At 59.8% G+C, this 13,687-nt stretch overlaps 1 protein-coding gene across 1 annotated transcript in view; it reads left to right on the forward strand.

The window, feature by feature from the left end:
- Positions 1–13,687, forward strand: part of LOC133352546 (spectrin beta chain, non-erythrocytic 5-like) — a 45,181-nt gene that overhangs the window by 858 nt on the left and 30,636 nt on the right. Inside the window, exons 2-17 of the mRNA XM_061568257.1 lie at positions 1,035–1,228; positions 1,627–1,794; positions 2,179–2,292; positions 3,222–3,379; positions 3,585–3,813; positions 5,493–6,124; positions 6,788–6,926; positions 7,090–7,316; positions 8,026–8,179; positions 9,153–9,365; positions 10,427–10,639; positions 10,781–10,877; positions 11,333–11,469; positions 12,022–12,207; positions 12,333–12,482; positions 13,191–13,321. Of these exons, the coding sequence (XP_061424241.1) occupies positions 1,124–1,228; positions 1,627–1,794; positions 2,179–2,292; positions 3,222–3,379; positions 3,585–3,813; positions 5,493–6,124; positions 6,788–6,926; positions 7,090–7,316; positions 8,026–8,179; positions 9,153–9,365; positions 10,427–10,639; positions 10,781–10,877; positions 11,333–11,469; positions 12,022–12,207; positions 12,333–12,482; positions 13,191–13,321 (3,053 nt within the window). The 5' untranslated portion in view covers positions 1,035–1,123. The remainder of the gene's footprint in view (positions 1–1,034; positions 1,229–1,626; positions 1,795–2,178; positions 2,293–3,221; positions 3,380–3,584; positions 3,814–5,492; positions 6,125–6,787; positions 6,927–7,089; positions 7,317–8,025; positions 8,180–9,152; positions 9,366–10,426; positions 10,640–10,780; positions 10,878–11,332; positions 11,470–12,021; positions 12,208–12,332; positions 12,483–13,190; positions 13,322–13,687) is intronic.

Below are 13,687 nucleotides of genomic sequence, written 5' to 3' on the forward strand. Positions count from 1 at the left end.
CCACGGCTGACGGGTGTCAATGCGGGACGGCCGTGCAGGGGTGCGCAGGGCTATCTGTGTGTGCGTGTGGGAGTCGTGGTGCTGGCCATCGTGGGTGCTCGCTTACAGCACTTACCCCAACAGTTTGTTAAGACTTTCCGGGGGATCTTTGTCTTTGTTAGTCCATGGGGGGGGGGGGGCAGAAGTAAGCACTATTCTGCCTCCCACCGCGCCCCCGCCTCCCAATTTAGTGAGATGGCAAAATAGATGCAGATACGAGGTATGTAGTGAAATGCGAAAAGTGTGGACCAAAGATGGATATGTACGTTTTATTGTACAAAAGAGATAACAGACAATACAGTTTAGCAGGGAGATTACATTCGGATTGAGATTCAAGCTGATTTTTGTTTAACTTTGATCATAAAATCCGGTGCCCTTCAGCTATTTGGGGGCCCTCAGCCTTTGCTTTGTTCATGCCCAGCGCCACCACTGTGCAAGATATGCGGTTGTTAAGTGGTGCAGGATTGTGGATGTGTATGCATGTGTATAGTAGGTATGTGTGCAGGCGTGCGGGGTATGTGTAGCGGGTGTGCGAGTGTGGCGAGCGGTAGTGTAGCGGTTAGCCCTCTGCGCTACGAACCCGGAGACCCGAGTTCGATTGCTGCTCACAGCAAACGCTGCTGACGATCATTTGAACCGGTCCTGGACCTCCCTTAAGCGGTGTCAGCCTCAAATAAGTACCTGTCGCGATGTGTGTTAGCGTCGCCACGAGGGAGACAAAGGCGGCCGGGTGCGGTGTTGGCCTCCCACCTACCGTCGTGTGCCGTGCCGGCCTTCATAGGTGCTCGCTAACAGCACTTGCCCCAAACAGTCTGCGTGGCTACACTCTCGGGTCGGATACGCGAACGGCACTTGACTCTCTGCAGGCGACTTTGTCAATCGAGTGACGGATTACATCCTCGTTCGTGCAATGTGTGTCCTCGTCTGGTTAAACAAATATTCAATAAATACATAGATCATGAATGTGAACTCCACTGAGGCTAACGCGGAAACAGTGTTGTCTTCTTTGTGGGTGTGAGGAGGGCGAGGTGAGGGCGAGGTGAGGGTGAGGTGAGGGTGAGGAGACACACATCGACCGCTCACCATGGCGTCCGAGTTCGAGACCGGGCGAATTCGCACGCTGCAGGAGGAGCGGATGCGCGTGCAGAAGACGACGTTCACGCGGTGGATGAACGTGTTCCTGCAGCGGGTAACACACGGGGTGGACAACACACGGGGTGGACAACACACGGGGTGGACAACACACGGGGTGGACTCACAGGGAACACGGGGTGGACTCAGGAAACACGGGGTTGACTCACGGGAAACACGGGGTTGACTCACGGGGTTGACTCACGGGGTTGACTTACGAGATGGACTCATGAGGACTTGGGGTTAACACGTGGTGGACTCATGAAAACACGGGGTGGGCTCACAAGGGTGGATTCACGGGGCGGGTTCACGAGATTTACTCATGGGTACACGAGATGGACTCACGTGGTGGACCCATGGACAGCCGGGTGACTCGGGGAAGTTGTCCCGTGAGTGGCGTCCTCTGTGCGATGAGATTCTGCGCGGTCATAGCCCCTGCACGGTGGGCTCGTCCAGGTGGATGTCACGGTGGAGGACGTGTACACGGAGCTGCAGGACGGCCTGGGCCTCATGAAGCTGCTGGAGATTCTGTCCGGGGAGAGCCTGCCCAAGCCGAGCCGCGGCCGCATGCGCCTCCACTACGTGGAGAACAACAACCACGCTCTCAACTTCCTGCGACAAAAGGTGACAAAGCTGTCTCCACCGCTCACCAATACATCTACTTACGAACGAGTTAGGTTCCAGAGGTCTGTGTAAGTCGATTTGGTCGCAACTTTACTCACCGTCGATTCCAAACGTGTTGTACGGCATGTGCACTAAACACGAGGAATGGCTTTAAAAGTTGTATCATCTTCTGTAGATGTAGATGCCACTGGTTCTTCACGTTCTCCAGATGTAGATGCCACCACCGCGAGCTATTGCGCGGCGGTTAAACTTACGGCTCTCGGTCCGAACAGGCAACTGGACATACGTACAGGGTTGTCGAATGTTTGTCAGTAGAGGAGTCCCTGTACTCACCACTGCTCGCCACAATTTCGCCCCGTGAACGTGTCACTTCCTCACATCCAGAAAGTGAACGTGGACTTGATTGGCGGGGAGAACGTGGTGGATGGAGACCGGACCCTCATCCTGGGCCTCATCTGGATCATCATCCTGCGCTTCCAGATCTCCGGCATCCTGGAGGTAGCGCGCACACCATCCACGTGCACACAAGTCACACCGCAACACCCCTACACCACCACACCCTCCACGTGCACAGCCGTCACACCGCAACACCCCTACACCACCACACCCTCCACGTGCACACCTGTCACATCGCAATACTCCTACACCACCACACCCTCCACGTGCACAGCCGTCACACCGCAACACCCCTACACCCCCACACCCTCCACGTGCACACCCGTCACACCGTAACACCCCTACACCACCACACCCTCCACGTGCACACAAGTCACACCGCAACACCCCTACACCACCACACCCTCCACGTGCACACAAGTCACACCGTCACACCTCTACACCACCACACCCTCCACGTGCACAGCCGTCACACCGCAACAACCCCGTGCACGTTTATGCACTCACAACCGCCCACACCACGCCGAGGAACGGTTCAGTGAATTGCCACTGATGTTAGCCGTGGCCACGGGATCGAACCCGGGACAATGGGTTCGTGGCTTAAGGTGGGGGTCGAAATTGGAGTTGTTGTTATGGAGTATGGCAGCGATGCTCAAGCTGTGGGTCTTTCAAGGCGGTGCAGGCTGCGGCACGGATGCCGTGCAGGATAAATGTGTTTGGTGCTTGGGGGTGGGGCGCTGGTAGCGGGTGTGGTTGGAGGTGCCGTAGCTTTAGTGTTGAGAACTGGGTTAGGGTTAAAGTTACGGTGAAGCCTGGGGCTGGGGTCAGGGTCAGAATCAGACCCGGCTTAACGTTGGCGTTCGTGTTATGTCTTTCGCCGAAGTCATGATTACATTGAGAGGCACAGGTTCGAGCCAGGGTTGGGGTTAGATCCTGGATCAGGGATCAGAGTCGGGATTATGACTGAGATTGACCCCCTCCGCCCCTCCCCCCGCGCCCCTCCTCTCACCCCTCCGGTGCCCCCCTGCCAGGATGTGGGTCCCGGCTCCGAGGAGCGCCGCTCCGCCAAGGACGCGCTGCTGCTGTGGTGCCAGCGCAAGACGGCCGGCTACCGCGACTGCGAAATCAAGAACTTCACGAGCAGCTGGCGCGACGGCCTCGGCTTCAACGCGCTGATCCACGCGCACAGGTGGCGACCACGTGGCGCCGTCGCCAGCAGCAGCAGCATCCGCAGTCACAGCGAGATATATACTGGATGCGGTGCGCCGGAGTGTGGCAATATTTTATGACCCAGGGGATCTTTAACACCACTCCTGTGACCCCCAAACCCCCCCCCCCCGACTTACGCCCCCCCACCGAGAGCCCTGTGTCACATTGTCCCCGATTGCGCTCAGGCCGGATCTGCTGGACTACGACCGCCTGCGCCAGCGCGACCACTTGAAGAACCTGCGGCAGGCGTTCGGGATCGCGGAGGGTGACCTGGGCATCGCTCGGCTCCTCGAGGCGGAGGACGTGGACGTGCCCCATCCCGACGAAAAGTCCATCATGACCTACGTGTCGCTCTACTACCACTACTTCTCCCGCATTCACAAGGAGCAGACGGGGGGCAAGCGCATAGCCAAGGTACCTTGATGCGCTGGCCGAGTGTTGGCCACCACGGCGCCACGCTCTGGCTTGCCACAGGAGGAGGACGTGCGGCGCAGTCTGAATCCACCCGCTCCAAATGTTGAGTGTTGCCGCCTTACTTGTGTCGTGTCAACGATTCAGAGACAGAGTTTCTACGAGGCACTTTCTTTATTAACAATTTTCACGGTCTCGTCCACACATTCTCCACAGTAGCTCAGTCTAACACTGACGGCGTTGGCTGAGATAGCCAACTACTCTCCTTCGTAACGCAACATCTAGCGGAGGCGTTTAGCGACGACGGCGACGAGATGACAACGACGACGAGACGAGTCCACTCCCGAAACCGGCAGCCCCGAGCCCCCCGCTCTCGGCTCCTGTTATGCTCCCAGCGCGGCCTGGCTCTGCTCTGACCACGCCTCCCTTTTCGAACCCGCCAGCAGGTTCCAGGGGCCTCCAGACGGGGTCCTCCGTGACCCTTACCCTGGTTCCTCCTCTCTGCCAACACACTCCGTGCACACCCTCACCGGCGTGTGCGCCGTCTGTCCACCACAGTTGCCGCTGCTGTCCACCAGCCGGCGCTATTACACTACAAGTGCATGCGTGCGTGTTCTCCGGGTGCGCTAGTTTGCATGTAGAACTTCCTTCGCACCGTACGTAACCAACCGTACGTAGCCAACCGCGCTCAGGACAAACGAACTGAACACAAAAAAAAGTTTCCCTCGAGTAGAGGGGAATGACCCCGTGTGACCCCATCTGACCCGGGTCCCTCGGTGACCCCCGAGGATAGCCCCATCCCTGGTCCCGCCCCGGACGTGGAGCGACCCCCTCATCGCTTCCCCCCCCCCACCAACCCCCACCCACGACGGGGATAATTGGAACAGGGCTCCTAATCCCCTCTCGCCCCGAGCCCGTGGGCTTGACACAAACTGCTCGCCATGACCTTCGTCGCGTCGCTGGGCAGCAGCTGGCGGAGATGGCGCTGCATCCGGGGCGGTGTGAGGCCTTTGCTGGGCCAGGTGGGCACGGGGAGGGGGGGGGGCAGCGAGTCACCAAGGGCAACGGTGTGAGCAGCGTGCGTGGGGCCTGCTGTGGGGGGCAAGGGGGGGGGGCGGTGGAACTCCCTTCCCCCTCTCCCTCCTCCTCCTCCCCGTGTTGCCAACTTGGCGGTCGTCGCTAAATGCTCGCGACTCTCACAGGGCTATACCAAATAAATTAAACTGAAACTGTGTTGCCAACTTGGCGGTCGTCGCCAAATTCTCGCGATTTTTTGGGGTCCATCCCCCCAAGTGGTGAGACGTCGTTGTGCCGAACCAACAAAACCTCGCGACTCTCCAGGACACGGACTCGAAAGTGCAGCTTAAGGAGCGATGCCCGGTGCGCATTAAGGATGCCATATCAATTTACGATTCCAGATATCGATTATAGGGATCCTGTATCAGATGTCTAAATGTGGTATGTATGAAGGATTTAGTATCAGTTTAATACGTTTAGTCCTTGTTAAATTTGCCTTTGCCGTCTTCACAATGTCTACCTCGAGCCACCTGGCGACTCTTTGAGATTCGTTTGGTGACTTTCCGTCGTGGGGCGTTCGCGACGCCGCCGACTCCCGCGTCCTCCGGCCCACGCCAGAGGGGTCTCGCTGACATCGCGACCTCCGCCGTCTGTCGCCCCCGCAGATCGTGGGCCTGCTGACGGAGGCGGAGGAGCTGAAGACGCAGTACGAGACTATGGTGACGACGCTGCTCCAGTGGATCGAGCGCAAGATCTTGGAGCTCAACGACCGGCGCTTCCCCAACTCGCGCAACGGCATGCAGGCGCTGCTGTCGGCGTTCGCGCGCTACCGCACCGAGGAGAAGCCGCCCAAGTACCAGGAGCGCGGGCTGCTGGAGGCTCACCTCTTCGCCGTGCGCACCAAACTGCGCGCCAACAACCAGCGCGACTACGTGCCGCCCGAGGGCCGCACGCTGCGCGACATCGAGCGCCGCTGGGGCGAGCTGGAGCGCGCCGAGCACGCGCGCGAGAAGGCCCTGCGCGCCGAGCTCAACCGCCAGGAGATGCTCGAGCGGCTGGGCCAGCGGTTCCAGCGCAAAGCGGCACTGCGCGAGGCCTACGTGGCCGAGATGGGCCGAGTCGTCGCTGCGCAGGAGGCGCAGCCCGACAAGCTGGCCGCCGTCGAGGCGGCGCAGCGGCGCCTCGAGGCCGTGAGCACGGACGTGACCGCGGGGCGCAACCGCCTCGACGCCCTGGTCGGCATGGCCGACGTGCTGACCAAGGAGAAATTCCACGACATGGCCAACGTGGCCAAGAGGTGCGCTGCTGCTGCTGCTGGTGGTGGTGGTGCCTGTTCCGGCGCGTTTGGCCGCGCGGTTACGGTGAAGCGGCTTGTGTTGTTGCCGTTGTTCGGACGACGCTTCAGTCCTCCCGATCGGTTTTAGCAAAGGTGGACAACAGATTGCCTGGTGGTGGAATGTGTCGTCTGAACGCGACCGTTTTTGAGCGATACGCAACTTCTTTGAATCCAGACGCCTCCTCGACGTGGGTTGCAATTCTCTAACTATCAAAAATGGGCCCTAAACTGATTTTGGTTCCTTCCTGTAACAACGGACCTGCGCTTGGGATCCCCGTGGGAACTCGTGTGTCGACGATGTCAGCGCGTGCGTCAATGTGATGGGAATGGTGTGCGTATGTGTGTGTTGTAACCGGGGTGTGTGTGTGCGTGCATGCACGTGTACGTGGTGCTGGCCACCCACTCGCTAACATCACTTGTCCCAACAGTCTGTTGAGGCTATACGGGAGATCTTTGTGTGTGTGTTGTAACCGGGGCGTGTGTATGTGGGTGTGTGCAGGTGTGTGCCGCTCGCTAACATCACTTGTCCCGACAGTCTGCTTAGTCTACGCCGGGGATCTCTGCCATCGTTTTTTGCATCTGTGCTGTGCGAGTCCTCCGCGCGTGCCTCTCTCTGCCTCGCAGGAAGAGCGCCATCGTGGATCGCTGGTCCGCGCTGCAGAAGCAGATTGCGCGCAACCAGGAGGTGCTGTCCCGCATGGCGCAGGCGCTTCGCCTGCTGCGGGACGTCGAGTCGCTGGAAACGGAGCTGCGCGAGCTTCAGGTACGGGGTGGGGGGAGGGGCGGGGGGTGGAGGGGGGGGTAGAGACCCCAGGGCAAGGGGGCGCAAGCTGCCCCGGCATTGGGGGACGGCGCACGGGGCCGTGACGCGGGCCCCGGGCGCGGACGGTTTTCCAAAACGCGCGACCGCCGTTGTCTCGGCACAGGCCAAGGTGAGCTCGGAGGACGTGGGGCGGCACCTGGAGGCCACGCAGGCGCTGCTGCAGAGGCACGCGCTGTCGGAAGCGCAGGTTGCCACGTGCGCCGAGGCCATGGGCCTCCTGGACGGCCGTGCCAAGGAGCTGTCGCGGAGCCCCGACGCGCAGACCCTCGTGGCCAAGATGCGCACGCTGCACCAGACCTTCGACAAGCTCCGCAGCACCAGCCAGGCCAGGTGAGAGTGGCGTGCCCAGGCCAGGTGAGAGTGGCGCGCCCAGACCAGGTGAGAGTGGCGCGCCCAGGCCAGGTGAGAGTGGCGTGCCCAGGCCAGGTGAGAGTGGCGCGCCCAGGCCAGGTGAGAGTGGCGTGCCCAGGCCAGGTGAGAGTGGCGTGCCCAGGCCAGGTGAGAGTGGCGTCCCAGGCCAGGTGAGAGTGGGGCGCCCAGGCCAGGGATCTCTGAAGAGGAGTGGTCGGCCGTAGCCGAGGGCAGCGGTGACAGAAGCGGAAGCACCCAAAGCCGTGGCCTCACCCAGCTACTGGTGGACTCCCTTACTGAGCACGCATACAACGCGGCATCTCTGCCAGTCGTCTCGGTCAGCTAATTCGTAACGCCTAGGTCTGTCTCGTGACCACCTTGCCAGCTTCCCCGCTTCAAGTGACATCCTCAAAGTGCACCTAGCCTGGCACGACTGCTCTGGTCACGTCTCGGTCAAGTGGTGAATGGCCGTTGTTGTTATTATTATGTGTCAGTGTTCATAGGTGCTCGCTAACAACGCTTGCTCCAGCAAACAGTCTGAAAGGTTACACGTGTGTGTGTGTATGCCTGTATGCATATCTGTAATCGTTGCCAGTGGCGATTATCTGAGCCGGTCCTGGGCCTCCCCTAGTTCGACTCAGCCTGCTCGCCAATGGCACTTGCTCCACAATCTTCTTTGCCGTTGCAGGCGTGCGCGGCTGGAAGAGGCGCAGGCAGTGTGGCTCTTCCTGCGCGACTGCGAGGAAGAGGAGCTGTGGGTGCAGGAACGAGCGCAGCGCCTGCGCACGGCGCCACTCGGCCGAGACCGGGCGCAGACGGAGAGCCTCGCTCACAAGCACAAGGCATGGCCCCCCCTCCATCCCCCTGCTCCCCCTCTCCACCCATTTGACCACGAAGACAACGACCCCGTATAGCCTTAACAGACTGGTGGGGCAAGTGTACGAGAGGGGTGGGTGGCCAGCACCACGCCCGGCCGCCTTTGTCTCCCTAGTGACGATGTTTACACATTGCAGCAGGTACTCATTTGTAGCTAAGTCGACCTAGGGGAGGCCCGGATTAGATAATCGTCACCGGTGTTGGCCGTAAGCGGGGGATCAAACCCGGATCTCCATGTTCGTAGCGCAGGGTGCTAACCGCCACACTGCCGTTCCCCCCATTTGACCACAACCACCGATTCACCCCCACCTCCATATCAAACCACATCCCCAGATCACACCACATCCCCAGATCCAACCACACCCACCAAGCCGACTGGAACCCACCGGCAACAACCATGGACCGACGACCGTGCCACACCCAGCAGCACCATCACACTCTTCTTATATTACTCCTTATTACTGCGGGTGTAAAACCCGCTGTAAAAATACCACACGCCGTCCGCTTTGCAGTGGACGCTAAATGCCCCCTGACGTAATTAGAATCAAGTAGGCAGTTGTGTGCCGGCTCGCCGGTGCCAGGGTCCAACTTTGCCTCATTCTAAAAATGAGCCGAGAATTATTACATCGAGATAACACTCGGCAGCAACCATCGGCCCCTACTGGCCGAATAATGCCCCGCTTGTGGGCCAGAGGCGCCGAGTCACCTTGTGCCGCACAGGGACAGCTGCCCAGTGGCAGCTGGGACAGCGGTGTACAGCTGAGACGTCTCTGCGGCTGAAGGAGGGTGGCTGTCAACAAACAAATCGGTGTCATCGTTGCCCTTGACTCAACCGCACCGACACGACCGCGCGCCGCCGACTCAACCGCACCGACACGACCGCGCGCAAGCAGCGACAACTGCTGACGACGTGTCACCGCGTGCGCGCCCCGACCCCAGGCGCTGGAGGCCGAGTGCCGCTCGCACGAGACGGCGTGGCGCGCGGCGGCGCGGCGCGGCGAGGAGGTGTGCGGCGGGAAGCGCGGCGGGACACGGGGCCCGCGGGAGGACGTGGCGCGCGCCCTCGGCGCCGTGCAGGAGTCGTGGCGCCGCCTGCACGAGCTGCTGGCGTTGCGCTCGTCCCTGCTTCAGCAAGCGGCGCTTCTGCAGCTGGTGCGTGGCACGTGACCCACGCCGTCCGTCTATCCGTCCCGTCGTCGACCCTCGTAGCCCGAGGGTCGATGCCCACGACAGACGCTGCTGCTGCTGCCGCCCACGTTTTACGTTCCCTCCCACGTGTATCGTAAACACTCGCTGCTAATTGGCTGCAAACATCTTAATATTTAGAGAGCTGCGGAGCAATTGTTGGGCACCGCCTGGCAGCCTTCCAGCTTGTCTGTGGATCCTCGGCGATTGCGAGATCGTGTTTGCATGAACGACAACGTAGGCTTTCGTGACCAATATCATCCATAATACAGTTTTTATGGGTTATATCGCATAAATATATAAATGTCGTACTCAGATCGTTGTACTCGGATTGTAAATGTTGTGGCTTTGCTCTCAAATACATCGGTGTGCTGTACTAGTAACGAATTGGCATGTTCTGGCTGTGTCGGGTGGTGGCGGGTTTAACGACACATTTATATATTTACACGATCTAACCCAAAAGACCTGTATTATGGAGGATGAAAATATTCACACGGTTCTTATTCATTCCGCGTGAATTCCCCAGACGCTTCAACGATGTCCTTCCACTAAAATCACAATGTGATGCTTCGCTGTCAATTCTGCACGATAACTCCACTTGCAGCGTTTTCGCCATGTTCGCCTGTCCGTTTCCACAGTCGCTCGATAACCACCCCTTCATACACGTTGATGGTTTTCTCAGTAAGTTTAGCTCCAGATGGTTGCTAAAGTAATTTGTCCGAGCCAGTTTTGTTTACAGGAAATGTATTTGACTTAATATTGATTCATGCTGGTGCATTGTTTCCGATTTATTCCGTAGTGCCGTTGATTGTAACTCTACTCGGTCGTCTCTGCTCTGATTTGGTTCATTGCTGAACTTCGTTTTTCATGCGTACTGCTTTTGCCGCTGTGGTCACCCAGGCCCTACGCCCCAGTGAGACCCTATCCCGGTCTCTTGAGCCGTCGCCTCGTTAAACGAAGCGAACCCGAGGGTCAACTACGATCCGTGCCGGCGGTGCTCAGCCGTGTTGCCCGCGCGTGCGTGCCAGTTCTACGAGGAGGTGGACGAGATGGAGTCGTGGCTGAGAGAGAAGCTGCCGCTGCTGAGCAGCGAGGACGTGGGGCGCGACGACTCCGGCGCCGAGGCGCTGCTCAAGCGGCACCAGCGCCTGGAGCGCGACCTCGAGCAGCGCGGAGGAGACGTGCGCAAGCTCGCCGAGCAGGCGCGCGCCCTCGTGCTGGCGGCGCCGCCGCCCGGCCCGGTACGAGCCCCCCCCCCACGCCACCACGCCACCACGCACCTCGCCCCTCACCTCTGGTGAAAGGCCGCTAGGCCGCAGGGAGACGCTCACCGCCCCCCTCCCTCTTCGTCTCCCCCCCCTCCCACTCGTGTCCCACCCCAGGGTGAGCAGGGGAGCGCGGCGCCACGCAGGAGGGAGAGCGAGGAGAAGGTGGAGCACGTGGAGCTGCCGCACGTGAAGATGCGCTACAAGTTTGAGGGTGAGCCACACGGCGCAAAACCGCGACACGCCACGGATGCACACCACACACGCCGTACCGCCATACCGCGTCATATCACACCACAACCATACCACATCATACCACACCACCGCCATACCGCTTTATACCACACCACAACCATACCACACCACCACCATACCACATCATACCACACCACCACCATACCACATCATACTACACCACCGCCATACCACACCACGACCATACGACCACCACCACCACTGCGTGCCTCACCACACCGCACCATGCAGCTCCGTTCAACATCACGCTCCACACCACAGGAACCCACATGCCACCACGCCGCCACGCCACCACGCCAGCCTGTACCGTGCCACATCGTCACACCCACCACGACACCGTCACACCCACCACGACGCGCGCCGCAGAGCCCCGAGACCCCTGTCCTCCCCCCCGCCCCACTCTCCCTCGTGCAGGTCGTGACATCAGCGTGGCGCAGGGCGAGGAGGTGGTGCTGCTCAAGAAGAGCAGCAAGGAGTGGTGGCACGTGCGCACGCGCGCCGGCCAGAGGGGCCACGTGCCCGCGTCGTACGCCCAGGAGATAGGGGCCAAGGTGACGCAGCGACGCGCGCGTCCGCCACGGTCGCGCTCTGTCACCCGATGAGTCTCAAGGCTCTCGGGTTATTTTTTTCAGGAGGGTCTTGCCGAGTGTTTCGCAGTACGTTGACGATGTTGCTGCTGCTGCTGCTGCGTTTGATTCCCGACGATTTTGCCGGTTGCCAAGCCTGGGTTCTTTTTAGTGATGGGAAGGCAGAGCAAACCCATGTAGAGCAGGGTAAGAACATACAAACTCCACATAGACAACGCTCCCGAGGAGAGAATCGAACCCAGGCTCTCCTCGCCGTAAGCCGCAAGTGTTTCCACTGGGTTGCCACCGTGCCGCGTGTGTACGCGCGTGCGTTCGCGTTCGCGTGCGCGCTTGTGTTCGTGTGCATGTGTGTTGACGTGCGTACGTTCCTGCGCGTGGGTACGTGTGTGCGTGCGTGTATTCCTGCACGTGCGCGTTACATGCACGAGTGCGCGGGCGCACTTTACCCATTTGCACGCTCGCACTCGCACGCATTCACACGCACGCGTCGCTCTCCGTGCGCGTGCGCGTGTTCAGCCGGTCCCGCAGGTGGTACGCAAGACTGAGGTCCTCACGGCTTCCTCCGCACAGCGGCCGGGCTCGGCCGAGAGACGAACCCAGGCCGAGCCGAGTCCGAAGTCGGCGGGAGCAGAGCTGGAGGATGTGGCGCGGCGCCAGCGCTCGCTGCAGGCCACCTACGACCGCGTGTGCCAGCTGGCCGAGGTGCTCGCCGCCCCCCCCTCCCCCCCTCCGCCCCCCCCCCCCGCTGCAAACGCCGCCGCGTCTCCTGCCAACCGGTGCCCCCGGTGTAACGCCGCGTGTCCCTTTCCGCTGCCGCCACCCACCAGGCTCGCAAGAAGGCGCTGCACGAGGCGCTGCTCATGTTCCGCTTCTTCTCCGAGTGCAACGAGCTGGAGTCGTGGATATCCGACCGCGAGAACGTCCTGGAGAGCAGCCTCCAGTCGCAGAACCTGGAGCGCATGCGTCGGCAGTTCGAGGTCTTTGTCGTCACCACCACCACCACCGTCATCATCAACATCATCCCCATTATTCACTGCGATCGTTTTGTTAATGGCTCAGAAACTCGTTAAATGAACAAGTGGGTTCACGTAAAGGAACACATATGTTTGGCTTCGATGTGTTTTTGTGTTCATTTACAACACGATTGGAAAACTTATTCCCGGATCCGAGTTTTAATTAGATATCCGGTGAGCCCCATTTCATTCCCTGAATTTAGGGGGCCCCTCACGCTGCCCCTCAACGTCAAGAGTGAGGACTGCCTCGAGTGAGCACTGAGGCAAGCTGTATATGTTTCGTTGACCCCGGAGGTTACGATCGGCTGAGTCAACCCTCAACCAGGATTTAAATTGGCAACCTTCCTCTGGCAAGCCGCTCGCTCTGCCACTGGGCCAGCAGGCTCGCAGTAGTCCGTGTGCCAGAGCAGAAACTGGTACCAGCCAAAGCGGTGAAACTTTGGTCATATGACTGGCCATTGAGAGTGAGGTGTTTGTTTGATAACCCCACTCGTTTCGATGGTTATTCCGTAATCCACTGTTATTGGCCACATAAATAAATTAGATCCGCTAAAGTGATGCCACCTCAGGCGGTACTGATGAGTGAATAACCTGGTCTGGGCTCGTGGACTTTAAGCAACTTTGTACTCATGCCCAGCGCCGCACGCCCCCCCTGCACCCTCCCGCGTTCAGAATCTCCTGACGGAGCTGGCGGCCGGGCGAGGCAGGCTGGACGCCATGAACCGCACGGCGGAGGATCTCCTGCGCCAGGGCCACGGGCAGCGCGCGCGCATCCGCGCCCGGCAGGACGACATCAACGCTCGGTGAGGGTCCGGCCCCCACCGGCTCACGTCCGTCGCCCCTCTCTCCCCTACACGCGGATGCCGAATAGACGCGGAACGCCGGCGAGGCCTGTGATCGGCGGCCTCACGGCGACCCTACCGAGCGTTCAGATTCCAACGCTCGACGGCCCCTCGTTCACACCGTTGTCTTCCCGCATAAAACCGATGTGTAAAAGCGAAAATTGTACAAATAAACAATCCCAACACAACTTTGGAAGGTGGTTGCGCAGCAATAAAAGGTTGTTTAAAACCCAGCACCTTCCGCTTACGTAACAAGAAACGCGCAAAAGAAATTTGTTGGTAATGCTGTCGTGAAATCAGAGCCGAAAGAAAACGTGCCTCGAACCA

This window comes from Lethenteron reissneri, chromosome 41 (genome assembly GCF_015708825.2).
Source record: "Lethenteron reissneri isolate LAM-NWPU_2019-01 chromosome 41, ASM1570882v1, whole genome shotgun sequence".
NCBI lineage: Eukaryota > Metazoa > Chordata > Hyperoartia > Petromyzontiformes > Petromyzontidae > Lethenteron > Lethenteron reissneri.